General features: G+C 66.8%; 1 protein-coding gene across 3 annotated transcripts in view; it reads left to right on the plus strand.

Annotated features, from left to right (window-relative positions):
* Positions 1-18,918, plus strand: part of PDE4A (phosphodiesterase 4A) — a 103,593-nt gene that overhangs the window by 42,214 nt on the left and 42,461 nt on the right. Inside the window, exon 1 of one of the 3 annotated variants that reach the window (XM_075917794.1) lies at positions 18,310-18,404. The exons of the other annotated variants lie outside the window; for them this stretch is intronic. Within the exon in view, the coding sequence (XP_075773909.1) occupies positions 18,325-18,404 (80 nt within the window). The 5' untranslated portion in view covers positions 18,310-18,324. Of the gene's footprint in view, positions 1-18,309; positions 18,405-18,918 lie in introns of those variants that run through there. 3 annotated transcript variants of the gene reach the window in all.

Below are 18,918 nucleotides of genomic sequence, written 5' to 3' on the forward strand. Positions count from 1 at the left end.
CCCAGACCCTCTGCACCCCCTTCCTGTGCTGTCTGTCCCCCACCCCACCCCGGACCCTCTGCACCCCCTTCCTGTGCTGTCTGTCCCCCACCCCACCCCGGACCCTCTGCGCCCCCTTCCTGTGCTGTCTGTCCCCCACCCCGGACCCTCTGCGCCCCCTTCCTGCGGCTGGCGGGACGGGGATGGGGCGAGCGGCTCGGGAGAATGACTGGCTATGACTGGCTGGCGTGGGCGCAGATGGACTCAGCTCCACCGGCTTTTCTAAGAGCCACTTTGCTGGTTTAGCAGCAGTTTGCAGCTGCTCCTGGGTTGTGCTGGGGCCGTGGCCCTGCGCCCCCAGCCTAGTGCCAGGCGTTAGCTGCCAGCTGCCCGGCCCTGCCCCCTCCCTCCTGCGGCGGGGGGCACTGTGGGAGGGGGCCCCACCAAGGGGCTAGGAGCCAGGATGCTGCTGGGGGAACAGAGCAGGGACACCCGGAGTCCTGCTCTTCCCACTAGACCTCACTTCCCTCCCGCAGCTGCGAATAGACCCAATGTCCTTGGTGGGCAGCTGGGGCCGGCGAAGGCGGCTCGGACGGGCTGTGCCGTCTGCCTGCGGCAGCTGAGCCCCGCCCCCCCCCCCCCCCAGGATTCGCTTTCCGCTGGGAGCCGCCTCTGGCCCGGGGCCGGCGTAGGACGCCCCCAGCCCCTGGCTGTGACCCCGGCCCCGCTGAGTCGCCCGTGCCCATTAGAAGTGACTCACGTTGTCCCCGCTCAGCAGCCAATCCCACGCCGGCAGGCGGCACGCACCCGAGCAGGCTGCCAGAAATAGCAGCGGAGGAGGCCGGCAAGCAGAGATTCCCCTCCCGCCCCCACGGTTCCGCGCTGCGCGGGCAGAGCACCGGATGCTCCCGGGAGCTGCTGAGCGGCAGCCAGTGCGGAAATGGATTGGTGGGGGGGGGGCTAGTCTGACACCTCCCCCGCCTCTGCGCCTCAGTTTCCCCACCTGCAGTACAGTGCGGCACTAGCATTTGGGGCTCTGGCGAACAGCCTATCACCCCAAGGCTCCTTTGACAGGCGCCCGCGGCCCTCGGGTTTAGCCTTTCCAACGTCCGTAAGGGCGCCTGCCCTGGCGCGCCAGGTGCTGTACGGACACAGAGCTAGGCCCCGCCTCCAAAGACCATGTCAGACCCAGGAGACGGGCAGCACAAAGGACCGGCATGATCCCCTGCGGGGGCACCATGCCAAGGTGCAGTGGCTTGTGTTCTGCCCTCTCTGCCACCAAGTCATGGCTGCCTGCCTCAGTTTCCCCTCTTGCTCATTGCAAGGTTAAGGGCAGGAGGGGAAACTGAGACAGGCTGTTGTGAGCAGACCAGACTTGTGTAAACTGCAGTGCAGCCGGAGAGGGGTGTGGAAAATGGCAGCTTGGAGCAGGGAGCTGGCCTGGAGGAGCCAAGCCCGGGTCTCCTGCCTCGGGGGAGCTGCTGGGGAAGGGGAGCTGGACCCGGAGCGCGAGGCGACGCGGCGGGTTTATCGCCACTGCCTGTCGTGCAGCCCCCGGTGCCGGATTTCCCGGCGCACGGTGCCCAGTCTGGTTAAGTGGCAATCGCGATGCCGGCTCGTGGACGCAGCGCGGCCGGGGGCCGACAGGACCTGGTGCGCTCTAGTGGGCGGGGGCGGGGCCTGGGGAATGTGCTGCTGACCCACTGTCTGAGTGTCCCCCATGGCGCCTCAGTTTCCCCTCCCCACCTCTCGTTAGCCCGGGAGCCCTTTGCTGGGCTCCTGTGGCTGCTCGCTGCTCCCCAGAGGGCAGCCCAGGAGTCCCCCGGCCCGAGGCCAGGCACCCCCGAACCCTGCCTGCGTGGCCCATTGAGCCCAGACTGCACCCCTGCTCCTGCAGCCCTGCCTGGCCCCTGCTCATCAGCGAGGTTGGAACGCCACAGAGAGCTGCCGGACCCCCCTCGCTCTAACCCCTAGGCCCCACTCCCCGCCCAGAGCAGGGAGAGCACTCAGGAGTCCTGGCTCCCCACCCCACTGTAACCATTAGGGGCCACTCCCTTCCCGCCGCTGGGAGTGGATGCAGGCGTCCTGGCCGTGGGCTGAGCAGAGCCCGCGACTCCCTGGCACCTGGATCTCTCCTTTCCTCGGGCTGCCAGGCAGGTGCCCGGCCCCGTGCGCTGGGCACCAGCTGCAGCCCCTCCGGCTCCTCTGCAAACCCTCGGCTCCTGCATTAGCGCTTCCACTTGCGGCTCATTGTTCCGCCAACGATTTTAATTAACGTTACCCGAAGTTTCCCCAGCGGCTCCCGTCCTGCTGGTGGGAGATAACGAGCAGCCTGTTCGTCAGGCACTTCGTCACGGATGGAGTCTTCACAGCAAGGCCGCCTGGGAGCTGCCCCCCCGCCTTCTCCCCCTAAGCAAGTCACCCCGGGCAAGGGCGGGAACCCGGGAGCCCGTGATCCCCCCCAGCCGGTGCTCCCTGGCACTGCCCTGCGTTCAGCCGAGGTCGGGCTCTGGACCCGCCGGGACCGTCCTGCCCTGGTCCGGGTTGAATTCCCGTTCCCAGCCCGGCCGGGACTGAGACCCCCGGGAGGGCGCTACCCACGGCGGGCGGGACGGGAGGCCCATGTAGCGTGGGGGTGCCAAGTTCCCTGCCCCACAAGGCCGAGAGCAGGCTCTGTGCTGCCCTGCGCTGCGAGAGCCCAGGGCCGCCCCCGGGGTCCAGCCCACCCCTGCTTCGGCCCCGAGGCTGGAGGAGCCGCCTGTGGGCAGATGGGCCGGGGCCCAAACAGCTGAGCTGGGTCGGACACGAATGAGCCAATTGCTGCCCCGAGGGACGCGCGGGCTGGCAGCTGCCCAGATTTCCACCCGCGGGCGGGCTCCAAGCTCTCAGCCGGCTCCGGCGCGGCTCCAGCGTCTGCCAGCCCTTGCAGGGGGCGTCCCCCCCCCTTTGTGTTCTCCCCCCACAGGCTGGAAGGCTCTCCGGCTGTGGCCTGGGTCAGACCGGTCCCATTGGGCAGCGCTGCCCGGGGTGCGGCTCCTGGGGCAGGCCTGCTGCGTGTGCATTTCCTCAGTGGGCCGTTGGCCTCGCTCACCCTCCTGTTCGGGGCGTTTCCGCCGGAGCCGAACCCGCAGCTCCCTGCAGGGCGACAGCACAGACAAGCCAACCAGGGAGTCATGGCTGGCCGACCAGCACCAGCAGGGGTCTCCCCATGCAGAATAACTTTTGTTCTGTGCACCGAGGCATGTGTGGACGTGCACCACCAGGAGAAACACAGGCTGCCAGCTCGGGGCGCTCTGCCAGTCAGCTGGGCGGCACCTGAATCTCTCCTGGGCAGCCACCCCAGCACCCAGGGCCCGGTGCTCACAAGACACGCGTGTAAGCAGCCTAATCGCCAGGCTGCGGGGAGTAGCGGGAGCCAGGGTGTCCTGCTGCCCCCAGTCACTGCTGGAACGTGGCCACGGATGCTCCATCTGAGGCAGAGCCCTGAGGCTGCTGCCTCCCACGTTCTCCCCCGTTACCGGCAAAATCTCTGGGCCTCCGTCTTGCCGGGCCGGGCTCCAGCGTCGCCCTTTGGCTCTGCCTGGCCCTGTGAGAGGCTGGGGGGGGGTCTCCCAGAGTCTGGAGCATTCGCCCAGAGAGCCCGGGCTTCCTGTGCTGATCTGCCCTGCCACAGCCAGGGGGCAGCCCCCCTCTGAGCTGGGACACCGCCTGCGTGTGATGGGGGGGAGCTCATAAGAGCGGCCAGGCTGGGTCAGACCAACGGTCCATCCAGCCCAGGCCAGTGCCAGGTGCTTCAGGGGGAGAGATCACAACAGGGAATCCTCACGTCATCCCTCCCCTGTCACCCACCTCCAGACAAACAGAGTCTAGGGACCCCATCCCTACCCATCCAGGCTAAGCCACTGATGGACCTAACCGCCACGAATCTAGCTAGCTCTTTTTTGAACCCTGGTACAGTCCTGGCCTTCACCTCATCCTCTGGCGAGGAGTTCCACAGGTTGGCTGTGCGCCGAGTGAAGAAAAACTTCCTTTGGTTTGTTTGAAACCTGCTGCCTGTTCATTCCATTTGGTGACCCCTAGTTCTTATATTGTGGGAATGAGTCAACACCTTTTCCTCCTTCGCTTTTTCCACACCCGTCATGATTTTATAGACCTCTGTCCTGTCCCCCCTCATCTCCTCTTTCTCAGTCCGTGGAGAACAGGCCCCTCCGTGGGGCCCTGGCCCATGGTCTGTGTGTCCCTCGCCTCTGCCAGAAGCTGGGAAAGGCAACATGATGGGTCCCGCAGGGTTTGCCTCCCTGTGGGCTCCTGGCCCTGGCCGCTGTGGGCAGCCAGGACACGGGGTGAGCTGGGCCTTGGGTCTGGCCCAGTCTGGCCGTTCGATGTTCTTACATAGAGCCCAGATATATCCCCCCCCCCCCGTGCAACCCGCTAGACCCCCCCCCCCCCCCCCCCCCCGGGAGTTTTGATGGGCGCTCTCCTCCCCGCAGAGTTAATAACGAGGCGAGAAGAGAGATTGCCTGGCCCTTAAGGGGCTCTCGGGTGACCAGTCCGAGGACCTGCCCGAGGCTGAGGTGGTTTGGGAACAAATCGATAAACTCGCGGTAGCAAGTCGCCAGGGCCAGATGGTCCCTCCCCCCCCCCCCCAGCTCTGCCAGAACCCAGACGGGAGCGTGCAGAGCCACTAGCTGCCGTTGGGAGCCTGCCCTTTCCATCAGCGTCTGTGCCTGGCAGGTAGCGAACGTGACGCCAGTTTTCCAAAGGGCTCCAGAGGGGACCCTGGCAGTTCCAGGGCGGCCAGGCTCGCAGGGCCGGGCAGCTTAGCTGAAACTCTAGCACAGAGCAGACGTGTCACGCACATGAACATCGGAGTCGAGATGGTTCCTGTAAAGGGAAATCCTGCCTCCCCAGGCTACTAGATGCCGTGAGGAGGTCGTGTGGGCGGGGGATCCGGTGCAGACAGTGAACTTAGATTTCCAGAGAGCCTTGGACAAGGTCAGAGAATCCTAGAGCTGGAGGAGACGCAGGAGGTCAAGTCCCACCCCCTGCCCAAGAGGAGAGAGGGGGTGGATTGGACAGAGGCCTGTGAAGTCATGGCTGGGGCAGAGAAAGGGACTAAGGAAGTGTTATTTACTCCTGACAGTAACGCAAGGACTAGGGGTCATCCCGTGAAATTGATAAACAACAGGGTTAAAACAAAGCAAAGGCAGTTTTTCTTCACCTAGCGCACAGACAACCTGTGGAACTCCTCGCCAGGGGATGCTGGGAAGGGCAAGACTTTACCAGGGTTCAAAGAAGAGCTAGATACATTCATGGAGGGTAGCCCATCAATGGCTAAAGGCCAGTTGGGCAGGGCAGGGGCCCTGGGACTGGGCAACAGGGGAGGGATCCCGTGATGGTTCCCTGCTCTGCTCTGCCTGGCCGCAGGATGTTGGGGCGGAGGGGACTCATCTCTGCCTTGCTTTGAGCTGAGGCGCAGAGCTCCTGGCAGCCAGCAGCCCCGACGTAGGGTGCGCGAGTCTAGCCAGGGACTCGCTGCGGGGCAGAGCAGTTTGGGGGGTGACTGCCGGTTCCTTAGGCAGGTGCGGATGCCTCGGCTTGCTTGTTGGTGCGGCTCCCCGCCAGCCAGCGCCCGAGGCCTCCGAACAGCGCCATGGGCGGGGACACAAACCGCTGAGCCCTGAGGCCCCCGGACAGCGGCTCCCCAGGGTGCAGCTCACACCGGGAATTCATTGTGCCTGACAGTTCCCCTCCCACACCTGGGTCCCGGCAAGCCCTCCCGGGACCAGGCCCCTGTAGCGAGAGCCGCTTGGATGAAACAGAGCAGCTCCCCGTCCGTCCGTCCGTGCCACGCCCTGTGGTACCCACGGGGGGCAGAGCCGCCGGCGACCTGCCCCCGGTGCCTCTCCGTGAGCAGAGCGAGGATGCGGCTCGTGGGACCTGCCCCCATGCGGGCGTGTAGGGGCTCGAGAGCTGCAGGAGCGCGGCCGGCGTGGCGCATGGCACGGAGCCGAGAGCAGAGCCGGCATCATCCCTGGGGGGCGCTGAGCCGACAGCGGGTAGATCTTGGCCCCGATCTCGTGGAAGGTGCTCGGCCATGCACAGCGCTGCCCCCGCCCTCTGCCGTGTGCGTCTTCCTGCAGGGCTACAGGCTCCCCGCCGCCGGCCACGGGAGCGCGGCGCGGCGCGGGCAGGCGGGGCTCGGAGGCAGCGTGCGCCAAACCTGCTCGCTCCGGGGGGAGCGCTGAGGCGGAGTGTTTCAAAGCAGCCGCTGGGGTTTAGGGGCGCAGGGCCTGGTGCGTCCCATGGGAGTTGGGCCCCTGGCTCCATTAGATCCGTTGGCAGATTTCAGCCATTTGTGCCTTTGACTTTGCAGGGAGCAGGGATGGGGGGGGGGGGGGGGTTCCAGCCTGTTTGCAGCGTCAGGCCGGTGCTGCCGGAACGGCTCCACTTCTCCCCAGCAGAACAAACGTCTCCAAACAGACCCCCCCCCCCGCCCACTTGTGAGCGACCAGACCCAGCGCGGGGGGCACTTAGCCTCAGGTGCATCACGAGACACCAGACGCTCTGGCCGGGATCCGGGTGTGACGGCGCCTCGGGGACCCCCCGGTGGGTGTGACGGCGCCTCGGGGAGCCCCCCCGGTGGGTGTGACGGCGCCTCGGGGACCCCCCGGTGGGTGTGACGGCGCCTCGGGGACCCCCCCCGGTGGGTGTGACGGCGCCTCGGGGAGCCCCCCCCCGGTGGGTGTGACGGCGCCTCGGGGAGCCCCCCCCCGGTGGGTGTGACGGCGCCTCGGGGAGCCCCCCCCGGTGGGTGTGACGGCGCCTCGGGGACCCCCCCGGTGGGTGTGACGGCGCCTCGGGGAGCCCCCCCCCGGTGGGTGTGACGGCGCCTCGGGGAGCCCCCCCCGGTGGGTGTGACGGCGCCTCGGGGACCCCCCCGGTGGGTGTGACGGCGCCTCGGGGAGCCCCCCCCCCGGTGGGTGTGACGGCGCCTCGGGGAGCCCCCCCCGGTGGGTGTGACGGCACCTCGGGGACCCCCCCGGTGGGTGTGACGGCGCCTCAGGGACCCCCCCCGGTGGGTGTGACGGCGCCTCGGGGAGCCCCCCCCGGTGGGTGTGACGGCACCTCGGGGACCCCCCCGGTGGGTGTGACGGCGCCTCGGGGAGCCCCCCCCGGTGGGTGTGACGGCGCCTCGGGGACCCCCCCGGTGGGTGTGACGGCGCCTCGGGGAGCCCCCCCCCGGTGGGTGTGACGGCGCCTCGGGGAGCCCCCCCCCGGTGGGTGTGACGGCGCCTCGGGGACCCCCCCGGTGGGTGTGACGGCGCCTCGGGGAGCCCCCCCCCGGTGGGTGTGACGGCGCCTCGGGGAGCCCCCCCCGGTGGGTGTGACGGCACCTCGGGGACCCCCCCGGTGGGTGTGACGGCGCCTCGGGGAGCCCCCCGGTGGGTGTGACGGCGCCTCAGGGACCCCCCCCGGTGGGTGTGACGGCGCCTCGGGGAGCCCCCCCCGGTGGGTGTGACGGCACCTCGGGGACCCCCCCGGTGGGTGTGACGGCGCCTCGGGGAGCCCCCCCGGTGGGTGTGACGGCACCTCGGGGACCCCCCCGGTGGGTGTGACGGCGCCTCGGGGAGCCCCCCCCGGTGGGTGTGACGGCGCCTCGGGGACCCCCCCCGGTGGGTGTGACGGCGCCTCGGGGAGCCCCCCCCGGTGGGTGTGACGGCGCCTCGGGGAGCCCCCCCCGGTGGGTGTGACGGCACCTCGGGGACCCCCCCGGTGGGTGTGACGGCGCCTCGGGGAGCCCCCCCGGTGGGTGTGACGGCGCCTCGGGGAGCCCCCCCCGGTGGGTGTGACGGCGCCTCGGGGACCCCCCCCGGTGGGTGTGACGGCGCCTCGGGGAGCCCCCCCCGGTGGGTGTGACGGCGCCTCGGGGACCCCCCCCGGTGGGTGTGACGGCGCCTCGGGGAGCCCCCCCCGGTGGGTGTGACGGCACCTCGGGGACCCCCCCGGTGGGTGTGCCGGCGCCTCAGGGACCCCCCCCGGTGGGTGTGACGGCGCCTCGGGGAGCCCCCCCGTGGGTGTGACGGCGCCTCGGGGAGCCCCCCGGTGGGTGTGACGGCACCTCGGGGACCCCCCCGGTGGGTGTGACGGCGCCTCAGGGACCCCCCCCGGTGGGTGTGACGGCGCCTCGGGGAGCCCCCCCCGGTGGGTGTGACGGCGCCTCGGGGACCCCCCCCGGTGGGTGTGACGGCGCCTCGGGGAGCCCCCCGGTGGGTGTGACGGCGCCTCGGGGACCCCCCCCGGTGGGTGTGACGGCGCCTCGGGGAGCCCCCCGGTGGGTGTGACGGCGTCTCGGGGAGCCCCCCCGCAGCCAGACGTGACTCCGCCGGCCAGTCGAGCAGGGTTATTGGTTCTCAGAGACACGGCGCAGCGGGGGCTGGGCGCTGACACGGGAGCCAGGGCAGAGCCTGAGTCCTCTGGGGGGGGGGGCTTCACCCCCTTCCTTGTCTCAAACCGTCCCCCCTTCGCCCTGCCCAGCGACTGACCCAGCCCCCAGGCCCTGCCCCAGCCAGGTGCCTTCCCTGGGGTGACGGGGAGAGGAAGTGAGTTTGAGCTGGCGCCGCGGGTGCCCGGATGCCTCTAGCTCCCTGCTGGGCACTGGGCCCCGCTCCCAGGAACCAGCTGGTTTCTCTCCATTTGCGGCTGCTCCCCCGCAGCCCTGCGCCTCGCACCAGTGCAGAGCACGTGCAAACTTCGCCCCCGCTCGTGCTGCTGACTCTGCCCCTGCTGGCTCCCCCCTTGGCCTCAGGGCACACGCAGGGCGGGAGGGGACTGGCTTGGCTACCAGCCCAGATGGGCCCACTGCACATTCTGGCTGGCAAGGCCTTTGTGCCAGTGCACCCCACTGTTTGCACTGGTGCCGCTGGCCGTGCAAGGCAGGGGGACTGCAGCCGGCTGGATCTTCCCTTGGCCTCTGGGTCCTTCCCCGCGGGCGAGCGAGGATCCTGACCCCCGTGCTGAGAGATCCTGAAGCGTGAAGGTTTGTCCTCCCGGATCCCTGGTCCTTTCCCCTTCCCCTCCTTGTGCCGGGGGGGGGGGGGAGGTTCCACTTGTGCTTCTTGGAAGAACAAAGTGAGTTTCCAAGAACGGTGGGTGTGGGGTCCCTTGTGCGAAGGGCGGGAGGCCTCCCTGGGCAGCCCATCCTGCCAAGGGCTCCCGCTCGGCCCTGGCGCTTCCAGAGAGCCGGCGCGGGGGGAGGGGCGGGGGGAGGAGCTCGGTGGAGCCGTGCAGCACGCGTCCGCAAAGGGGCGTCTGTGAAGCGCCGCTGGCTCCGTAACCCCGGAGTCCCTGGCGCGGGTCGTTCCCGGCGGTTCCCAGGGCTGACGCGCACCGGCCCCGTCTCTGGGTCTCTGAGGAAGGTGCCAGACCCTCCTCAGCGGACTGACCCACAGGGATCAGGCAACCTAAGGCCCCGCCATAAACAGCTTCATACGCCGACTGCTAGAGCTCTGGATTGGCCCCCCCCCCCCGGCGCCAGCTGGGTTCTTGGCTGCGTTGATGTCATGTGGCAGTGAGTTCCACATTGCGGCCTGCTAAGATGTATTTTCCCTTTCCTTACCCACCTAAGTTCCACCACAATTCCTACTCAGGCTACAAGGGGGGTGACAATTGAATGCCTGCTGAGACGCTCTGTGCCTGTGAGTGACAATTGAGGGCCTGCTGAGACACTGTGTGTGTATGTGTGTGTGAGAGAGAGAATTGAGGGCCTCCGTGTGTGTGTGTGTGTGACATTTGAATGCCAGTTGAAACTCTCTGTGTTTGTGTGTGTGTGTGTGTGTGACAATTGAATGCCTGCTGAAACACTCTGGGTGTGTGCGAGTGACAATTGAGGGCCTGCTGAGACATTCCGTGTGTGTGTGTGTGACAATTGAATGCCTGCTGAGACACTCTTTTTGTGTGTGACAATTGAATGCCTGCTGAAACACTCTGGGTGTATGCGAGTGACAATTGAGGGCCTGCTGAGACATTCCGTGTGAGTGTGTGTGTGTGTGTGTGTGTGTGACAATTGAATGCCTGCTGAGACACTCTGGGTGTGTGCGAGTGACAATTGAGGGCCTGCTGAGACATTCCGTGTGAGTGTGTGTGTGTGTGTGTGTGTGTGTGTGTGAGACAATTGAATGCCTCCTGAGACACTCTGGGTGTGTGCGAGTGACAATTGAATGCCTGCTGAAACACTCTGGGTGTATGCGAGTGACAATTGAGGGCCTGCTGAGACATTCCGTGTGAGTGTGTGTGTGTGTGTGTGTGTGTGTGTGTGTGAGACAATTGAATGCCTCCTGAGACACTCTGGGTGTGTGCGAGTGACAATTGAGGGCCTGCTGAAACACTCTGGGTGTGTGCGAGTGACAATTGAGGGCCTGCTGAAACACTCTGGGTGTGTGCGAGTGACAATTGAATGCCTGCTGAGACACTCTGGGTGTGTGCGAGTGACAATTGAGGGCCTGCTGAGACATTCCGTGTGAGTGTGTGTGTGTGTGTGTTTGTGTGTGTGTGTGTGTGTGTGACAATTGAATGCCTGCTGAGACACTCTGGGTGTGTGCGAGTGACAATTGAGGGCCTTCTGAGACATTCCGTGTGAGTGTGTGTGTGTGTGTGTTTGTGTGTGTGTGTGTGACAATTGAATGCCTGCTGAGACACTCTGGGTGTGTGCGAGTGACAATTGAGGGCGTGCTGAAACACTCTGGGTGTGTGCGAGTGACTATTGAATGCCTGCTGAGACACTCTGCGTGTGTGTGTGACAGTTGAATGCCTGCTGAGACACTCTGTGTGTGTGCGTGTGTGTGTGTGTGTGTGACAGTTGAATGCCTGCTGAGACACTCTGTGTGTGTGTGCGTGTGTGAGACAGTTGAATGCCTGCTGAGACACACTGTGCGCGTGTGTGTGTGTGTGTGTGACAATTGAATGCCTGCTGAGACACACTGTGCGCGTGTGTGTGTGACAATTGAATTCCTGCTGAGACACACTGTGCGTGTGTGTGACAATTGAATTCCTGCTGAGACACACTGTGCGTGTGAGTGTGTGTGTGACAATTGAATGCCTGCTGAGACACACTGTGTGCGTGCGTGTGTGTGTGTGTGACAATTGAATTCCTGCTGAGACACACTGTGCGTGTGAGTGTGTGTGTGACAATTGAATGCCTGCTGAGACACACTGTGTGCGTGCGTGTGTGTGTGTGTGACAATTGAATTCCTGCTGAGACACACTGTGCGTGTGCGGTGCAGGCTGGCAGCTCGTCAGAGCAGATGGTGGGAAGGGGCCGGGAACCGGTGATTACCGGCAGTGTGAAATCCGGCGCAGCAGCCAGCCCGGCGCGGGAGGGGCGTGGGTGACGCGGGAGCCATTCCCTGCGTGTGCGGGGGGGGGGGGGGGGGGGGTTGTTGGGCGCTTCAGCATTTCTGTTTCCAGTCTGCTGTGCGGAGGGCTCAGGATAAATAGATGCCAAAGTAAACAAACAAACAGGGTGCAGCCAGCTCCCGCGGGAGACGCCAGCTCCGGCTGCCTCGCCGCTGAGGGGCCGTGGATCGGCGAGCGCAGGCGGGCGTCTGAGACCCAGGCCCTGGCGTGCACGGGGCCGGGAGCGCTCAGAGGGGAAGGGAGCTGCCGGAGGCTGGTGGTGGAGTTGGGGAGTCCTGGCTCCCCGCTCCTGCACTGCCCACTGCCCCTCACTGCCCTCTCGTGCATTTACACCGACATTGCCCCACGGAGCTGAGGCAGAGAGGCCCCGGCAGTGGCCCCCAATCTTTGGGGGGGGCGGGCACCGCGTTGGGGACCACTGGGCTAAGGGACTGGTGTGATGGGGGGGCTGTCCGCCCTAGTGGCTGTAGCTCCGCTCTGGTTGGGCATTCGCTGGTTGCCGTGGGCTGTGGGTGACCCCTGCTGGCCGGTGTCTGTAGCACGGCCCGGTGGGGCCCTCGTGCCACCTAGTCCATGGCCCAACAGGTTCTCCCCTGATGAGGAAGGGGTCTAACGAAGGGAGGGGGGCTGGGGGCAGCCTTGGCTGGGAGAGAAGAGACTAAGCGGAGCACCGGGGGTTGGGGGCCGGTGGACCCCCCCCTCCGAGGGGCCTGGGGCTGCCTGGCCCTGACTCCTGTACCACACACGTCTGTGCTGGGCTGTGCCCTGAGAAGCAACAACCCCCCATTCTCCTGGCCGGCTCAGTCCCGTCTGGCTGAGGACGGGGTGCAGGGTCGGGGGTCCCGCCGCCGCCACAACTGGCACAAAGTCCCACAGGGAGTCAGTGGCGGAGCAGGGCCTTGGGCAATAGCTAATAGAGCGAACGAGGAGCAGCCCCCAGCCCTGAGACACCGCCCGGGCCGGGCTGCAGGTGCTGCCGTAATACACCTAACGAGCGTGCAGCACCCAGCACAGTGGGCTGCCTGTCCTAGGGCTGGGGCTGCCTGTGCTACCGTAATACACCTAAGGAGCGTGCAGCACCCAGCACAGTGGGCTGCCTGTCCCAGGGCTGGGGCTGCCTGTGCTACCGTAATACACCTAATGAGCGGGCAGCACCCAGCACAGTGGGCTGCCTGTCCCAGGGCTGGGGCTGCCTGTGCTACCGTAATACACCTAATGAGCGGGCAGCACCCAGCACAGTGGGCTGCCTGTCCCAGGGCTGGGGCTGCCTGTGCTACCGTAATACACCTAATGAGCGGGCAGCACCCAGCACAGTGGGCTGCCAGTGCTACCGCAGACACACCATCCCTCTGGGAATCCAGCTCTGCTTTGCCGCGCTGGGCATCATTGTGTCCTGGCCCTGTTCACCCAGCCTTTCCCCAGCGTCCCTGCCGTGGCCCTTTAAAAGCCCAGGAGCAGGGGCCTGGGTCCTGAAGGGGCCGGTTTGTTTGCTCTCCCATTGGCTCGGCCTGGCAGCGTTTGCTTCTGCGGAGGGGGGGCTGACTCCCCAGCGCCCAGGCAGTGGGGGGCAGCCCCTCGGCGCAAAGTCTGGCCCTGCACCGGCGAGCCGGAGCCGCCTGCCGGGGACCTTGCCTGGCTGCTCTCACTGGGCCGCATTTGGGACAGGACCAGGAGATGGTCTCTGGCCCCGTGAGATCCTGCAGGCAGAGGCAGGCTCCAGCCTCGGTCCAAGGAGCCGGCGTTCATAGGCTGTTGGCTGGAGCAGGACACCTGGGTTCTAGCCCAGCTCTGGGAGGGAAGGGGGCTGGACCATAGGGCTCTGTTCCTGGCTGTGCCACTGTCCTGCTGGGGTCCTTGGGCCTTTGCTCTCTGCACCCCTCTCCTCTGCCATCCAGTGCTAGTCCAGCCTGAGCTCTGGGCCGCCTGGCGCGCCTTGGCTGGAGCCTTCCTGGGCGACCATGATGGACTAGTCCGCGGAGAAGGGGCCCTGGGACGGTCCGGGGGGGGGGGGGGCAGCGCAGGAGACGGCCCCTGCACTGACGCAGGGTGTCTCAGAGCCGCGCCTGGCCCGGGAGGCAGAGGACGGGCCCCGGGAACGCTGGGGCCCCTAGGAAAGGCGCAGGGATTTCACTTCCCGCCATGCAGGGGCAGGCGGGGAATGGCTGTGCCGGTGCCGCTGTGCCCCAGGCCCAGGCAGACGGCTCCTGGTCCCCGGGGGCCGTCGTGGCGCCAGCCGCAGCGTGAGTGATGGCTTTAACCGCCCACGCAGCAGGCTCTGCCGGCCGCCCGTCGCCAGCAGCCGAGCCCTCGCTCACAGCTGTGCCGAGGGCCACACGCCACCTGCCCGCAGCAGCGGGTACCTGGGGAACTCTGAGTGCCCAGCCCCCATGCTCTAACCACTAGCCCCTCCTGTCCCAGAGATGGGACTAGAACCCAGAGCCCTGCTGGCTCCCTGCCGAGCTGTAGTGTAGACAAGGCCCAGCCTGTTCCACCCCCGCTGCCTCGGTTCCTGCCCTCCCCTTCGCAGGGCCCGGCCACCGGAGGGCTCCCTGGTTGGCGGGGGGGGGGAGGGACGGGTGCGTCTCCAAGGCAGGGAACAAAAATCTTCCTGAAGTGTCTTGTTCTAAATTTAAAGGCTGGTGAGTCACCCGCCGGCTTCCTGTGACGCAGCCAGGGCCCCCCCCCCCCCGCCTGCCCCTCCCCCCGGGCGGCTGGTGCCAGAATCTCTGCTCCTTGTTGCTGTTTTCTAGCATGGGCCCACGCCGGACCCCCCTGAGATCAGGGCCCGTCGGGCCGGGCACCCCCAGACCCCCCCGAGATCAGGGCCCGTCGGGCCGGGCACCCCCAGACCCCCCCGAGATCAGGGCCCGTCGGGCCGGGCGCCCCCAGACCCCCCCGAGATCAGGGCCCATCGGGCCGGGCGCCCCCAGACCCCCCCAAGATCAGGGCCCGTCGGGCCGGGCGCCCCCAGACCCCCCCCCCGAGATCAGGGCCCGTCGGGCCGGGCGCCCCCAGACCCCCCCGAGATCAGGGCCCATCGGGCCGGGCGCCCCCAGCCCCCCCCAAGATCAGGGCCCGTGGGGCCGGGCGCCCCCAGACCTCCCCGAGATCAGGGCCCGTCGGGCCGGGCGCCCCCAGACCCCCCCGAGATCAGGGCCCGTCGGGCCGGGCGCCCCCAGACCCCCCCGAGATCAGGGCCCGTCGGGCCGGGCGCCCCCAGACCCCCCCGAGATCAGGGCCCGTCGGGCCGGGCGCCCCCCAGACCCCCCCGAGATCAGGGCCCGTCAGGCCAGGCGCCCCCAGACCCCCCCGAGATCAGGGCCCATCGGGCCGGGCGCCCCCAGACCCCCCCAAGATCAGGGCCCGTCGGGCCGGGCGCCCCCAGACCCCCCCCCGAGATCAGGGCCCGTCGGGCCGGGCGCCCCCAGACCCCCCCGAGATCAGGGCCCATCGGGCCGGGCGCCCCCAGCCCCCCCCAAGATCAGGGCCCGTGGGGCCGGGCGCCCCCAGACCTCCCCGAGATCAGGGCCCGTCGGGCCGGGCGCCCCCAGACCCCCCCGAGATCAGGGCCCGTCGGGCCGGGCGCCCCCAGACCCCCCCGAGATCAGGGCCCGTCGGGCCGGGCGCCCCCCAGACCCCCCCGAGATCAGGGCCCGTCGGGCCGGGCGCCCCCCAGACCCCCCCCCGAGATCAGGGCCCATCAGGCCGGGCGCCCCCAGACCCCCCCGAGATCAGGGCCTGTTGGGCCAGACCCCGGCTGAGATCAGGGCCATGCTGGGCTGGGAACGGGGCTCCGGGCTCCTCCCATATTGCTCGAGGCTGGGGGTCGCCCCGCTCTGGCAGTGCCCTGGGACAGCTCCTGTTTGCACCCTGCTCAGGGAGACGCCCAGAAACGCCTCCTCTGCAGACGAGCCCCCTCTGTGCCTCGGTTTCCCCTGCCTGTACTGATTCCAGTCTCCTTGGAGCTGGGTCTCTGAGGTGCTGTTTGTGCAGTGCTTGGCTCAGGCGGCTCTGGATGGGTGCGACTGTAATTACTAACAATTAGCTGCTCCGTGAAGCTGGCGCTAACGAGTCGGCATTTAGCAAAGCCCGGTGGAGAGGTGTTGGGCACACGATAGTGCCGCTGTGAATTCGGGGGGGGGGGGGGGCATTTTAAAGGCAGATCCCTAACCAGCTGCGGGCCCTTCCCAGTTCTGCCTGCCCCTCCCACGGGGCGCTCGGGCATCAGCCGCTAATGGGCGGCGTGCGGCGATGGAGGGAACCCGCCTGCAGCTGGGGCTGCCTCTCTACTTTGCTCCTGCTCTGCTTGCATCTGCCACAGCTCGGGCCCGGTCAGAGGCAGTGAAATGGGGGGCAGTGGCATTGCCAGGCCGCTGGGCCGCATGGGGGCTGCTCCGTGCTCCTGCAAGGGGCAGGGCCTCGGGCGGACGAGGGGCCTGGGGCTCGCCTCCCCCCACCGCCCGCTGCACACTGCCCAGGGCTCCCGCCACAACTGAACAGGCCCAGAGCCCCGGGAATTGCTGCCCCCCCCAGCTCGCAGCAAGCTCCAGGGTCCACGCCAGCGGCTGGTGTTCCCTGAAAGCACGGCTGGGTGGGGCACTGCCTAGCACTGGCCAAAACACAGCCCCGAGCTAGCATACACCTGGGGCAGCACGTGCACTCACACGCACACCTGTGTACACACACATGCACTCACACTCACGTGCACACACGTGCATTCACACACATGCACACCTGTGTACACACGTGTGCACTCACATGCACACATGTGCGCACACGCGTGCACTCACACATGTGCGCACACACGTGCACACACAATGGCCGGCCCAAAATCTGGTGCCAGCACCGATCGGGGGGCCAGCCAGGCAGCTCCAAACTGGGGTCCCCACCACACAGGCTGGGAGGGCCAGTGAGAAGGGGCTGCCGGAGGCTGAATTTCCCCCTGCTCCTGCTGCCGCTTCTGGCCCGTTTGTGGCAGCTGCAAAGCCGGGACTCGGCTCCCCCTTCGCCTGGGTCACCTGCCTTGCGCAGAGCGCCCCCTGGTGGCCCGCAGAAAGCGCAGCAGGCCCTGCACAATTGTGTGGCAAGTGCTTTTTGCACGGCTGTCACTGCGCCCCCAGAAAGCCTGGCTCTCCCCTTGCCCTGCCGAGCACCTGGCTGGCAGATTCCCCAAGAGTCTGTGCCGCTCCCCTTCTCCCTGGAGTCGCGTGCGTGTTGCAGTCCGGTGCCACCCAGGGCCCGGCCAGGATCAGAGCCCTGCGCTGCTGTGGGGCTGGGGCTCTGGGCTCTGTGGCCAGGCCTGGCGATGCCGCCGCAGCCGCGTTCGGCTGGTTCAGCTGCAGCCCTGCGCCGCCCCCGCGCTGCTGGGATCAAGTCTGTCGCTCCAGGCCTGGCGTGTCCCTTGGTGCCTCTGAGCCCGGTCAGCCTCCCGCCGGCAGCTCAGCTCAGCTCCCCGGGCTGTCCCAGGCATGCTCGGGTCTGGCGGGGCCAACAGCTCAGCAGCAGACCGGATACCACGAGGCAGTGCCCACGAATACGGGGCAGGTTCTGAGCGTTGTGGGGCTGACACCACCTGCTGTGCTTCCCCCGGTGCTCCCAGCTGCTCCGGTGCCCCGGTTCCCTGAAATTTCTGAGCGTGTGCTTTCACTAGTGGGCGTGCAATCGCACACACAAACCCTTGTGCAAAGTTGGCCCTGGAGCACTTGCTTCCCCCGGAGCCAGGCACACAGAGACGGTGGAGGGACTCAGAGTGGGGAATGGTGCCCGCCCGGCTCTTGAGTTGCTGCGCAGAGCTCCCTGCCCCGCCGGATGAGTTCCCCCGGCTGCAGCGCAGCGCAGTGGGGCGCTGGGCTCCCTCCGGCCCTGAGCTGCCGTGGGTTCTACGAGTCCCGCTGGGGCCTGGGCACGGGCCGAGTGTCGCTCAGTGAGTGGAGCTAAGGCCAGTGCGTGGGGGGGGGGGGCTATTGTGGGACCTTTCCTGCTTCTGCATGACCCGGGTACCATGGGCCAGCCATGGGTCTGAGACCCTGCTCCCTTGACCAGGGGCCTCCCCTTCCACTCTCCTGCGGGGCAGAGTCCTTGTAGCCCACAGGCTGCAGCCAGGTTCCTGGGGACTCACCCCCTACCTTGGTGTGGTCACCTCGGGCTGGGGGGTCCCTGCTCTGGGGGCGCTTCCCGGACCCCGCTGCTCACTGCAGAGCAAATCCAACCCACTCAACAGCAACCCGCTGAAAATTGCCCCCCTCGCCGCCGGCCCTCAGCACAGTAGCGGCCAGTGGCCATCAGGGGGCAGCAGTGGCTCAGGGAAACCCAGCTGCGTTTGGTCCTTTCTTCCTTGGGTGCGGGTTTTGGTGGCAGCAGTGGGATGTGAGGGGGACCCCAGCACTTCTCCCCCCTGGGCGCTACAGCAGCAGGGCCTCCTTCAGAGAGAAAGAACTGGGCCGGCCGACCAGGGATGTCAAATCCCCTTAAAAATGCTAAGCAGTTAAACCGCAGGCTAACTGGCCCCATGCATGGTAACCGGGTAACTGGTAACCCCTCCCGGCCCTCGTCTGAACCAGCCCCTCCGGACAGTCCTGGGACCCGGCAGCCCGAGGCGTGTCTGCTCCCATACAGGGACAGAGCCCAGCAGACCTGGCCCTGCCCACCAGTCCCACCGCTCTGCCAGCACTGGGTGGCCCTGGCTCCCCTGCTCCTGGCCATATCCAGAGCCCTCGAGACCAGCCCCAGCCCCCTCCTGGATTTGTGCTGCCAGGCTCCTGGCTCCGGGTCCAGAGCCTGGCTGAGGGCCCCTCCATGCAGAGCCCGGCCTCCCCTCTGCCCCCTTCCCAGGCTCCTGCCCCAGCCCGGATGGTTCTGTTTAGCAGCTTCTGCCCAGCTCCTGGTGTGAGCTCGCTGACATCACCGATTTCCCCATAGCAACAGGCTGTGATGTCGTGGGGTGGGGAGCTGGGGCAGCAGAGCCGCTTGTCCCAGCGGGAGTCTCCCATCTTGGGGATGAAGAGAGTCAGGTAGGTGGAGTGCACAGGGGAGAAGCCTCCACAACAGCCTGCCCTCTAATCCTTGTGGCAGGACTATTAAGTGTATTGTGGTAGCACCTTCCCAGCTGAGAGCATCATTAATTAGATGTATTACGGTAATCCTGTGAGCCCCAACCATGGCCCTGGCAGGCCTCACAGTCCTGGGCACAGTAGATTCATTACTAGGTGTATTACGGTAGTGCCCAGGACTCCCAGCCATGGCCCAGGCCCCGTGTGCTGGGCATTCTACGTTGTTTATTAGGTGCATTACGGTAGGACCCAGTGTGCTGGGCACTATATGTTGTTTATTGGATGTATTATGGTAGTGCCTGGGAGACACAACCATAGCCCGGTCCCCAGTATGCTGGGTGCAGTACATTGTTTATCAGGTGTATTACGTAGGCTGCAGTGTGCTGGGTGTTGTACATTGTTTATTAGGTGTATTATGGTAGGACCCAGTGTGCTGGGTATAGTTTATTAGGTGTATTATGGTAGCACCATGCCA

This window comes from Pelodiscus sinensis, unplaced genomic scaffold (genome assembly GCF_049634645.1).
Source record: "Pelodiscus sinensis isolate JC-2024 unplaced genomic scaffold, ASM4963464v1 ctg101, whole genome shotgun sequence".
Classification (NCBI taxonomy): Eukaryota; Metazoa; Chordata; order Testudines; family Trionychidae; genus Pelodiscus; species Pelodiscus sinensis.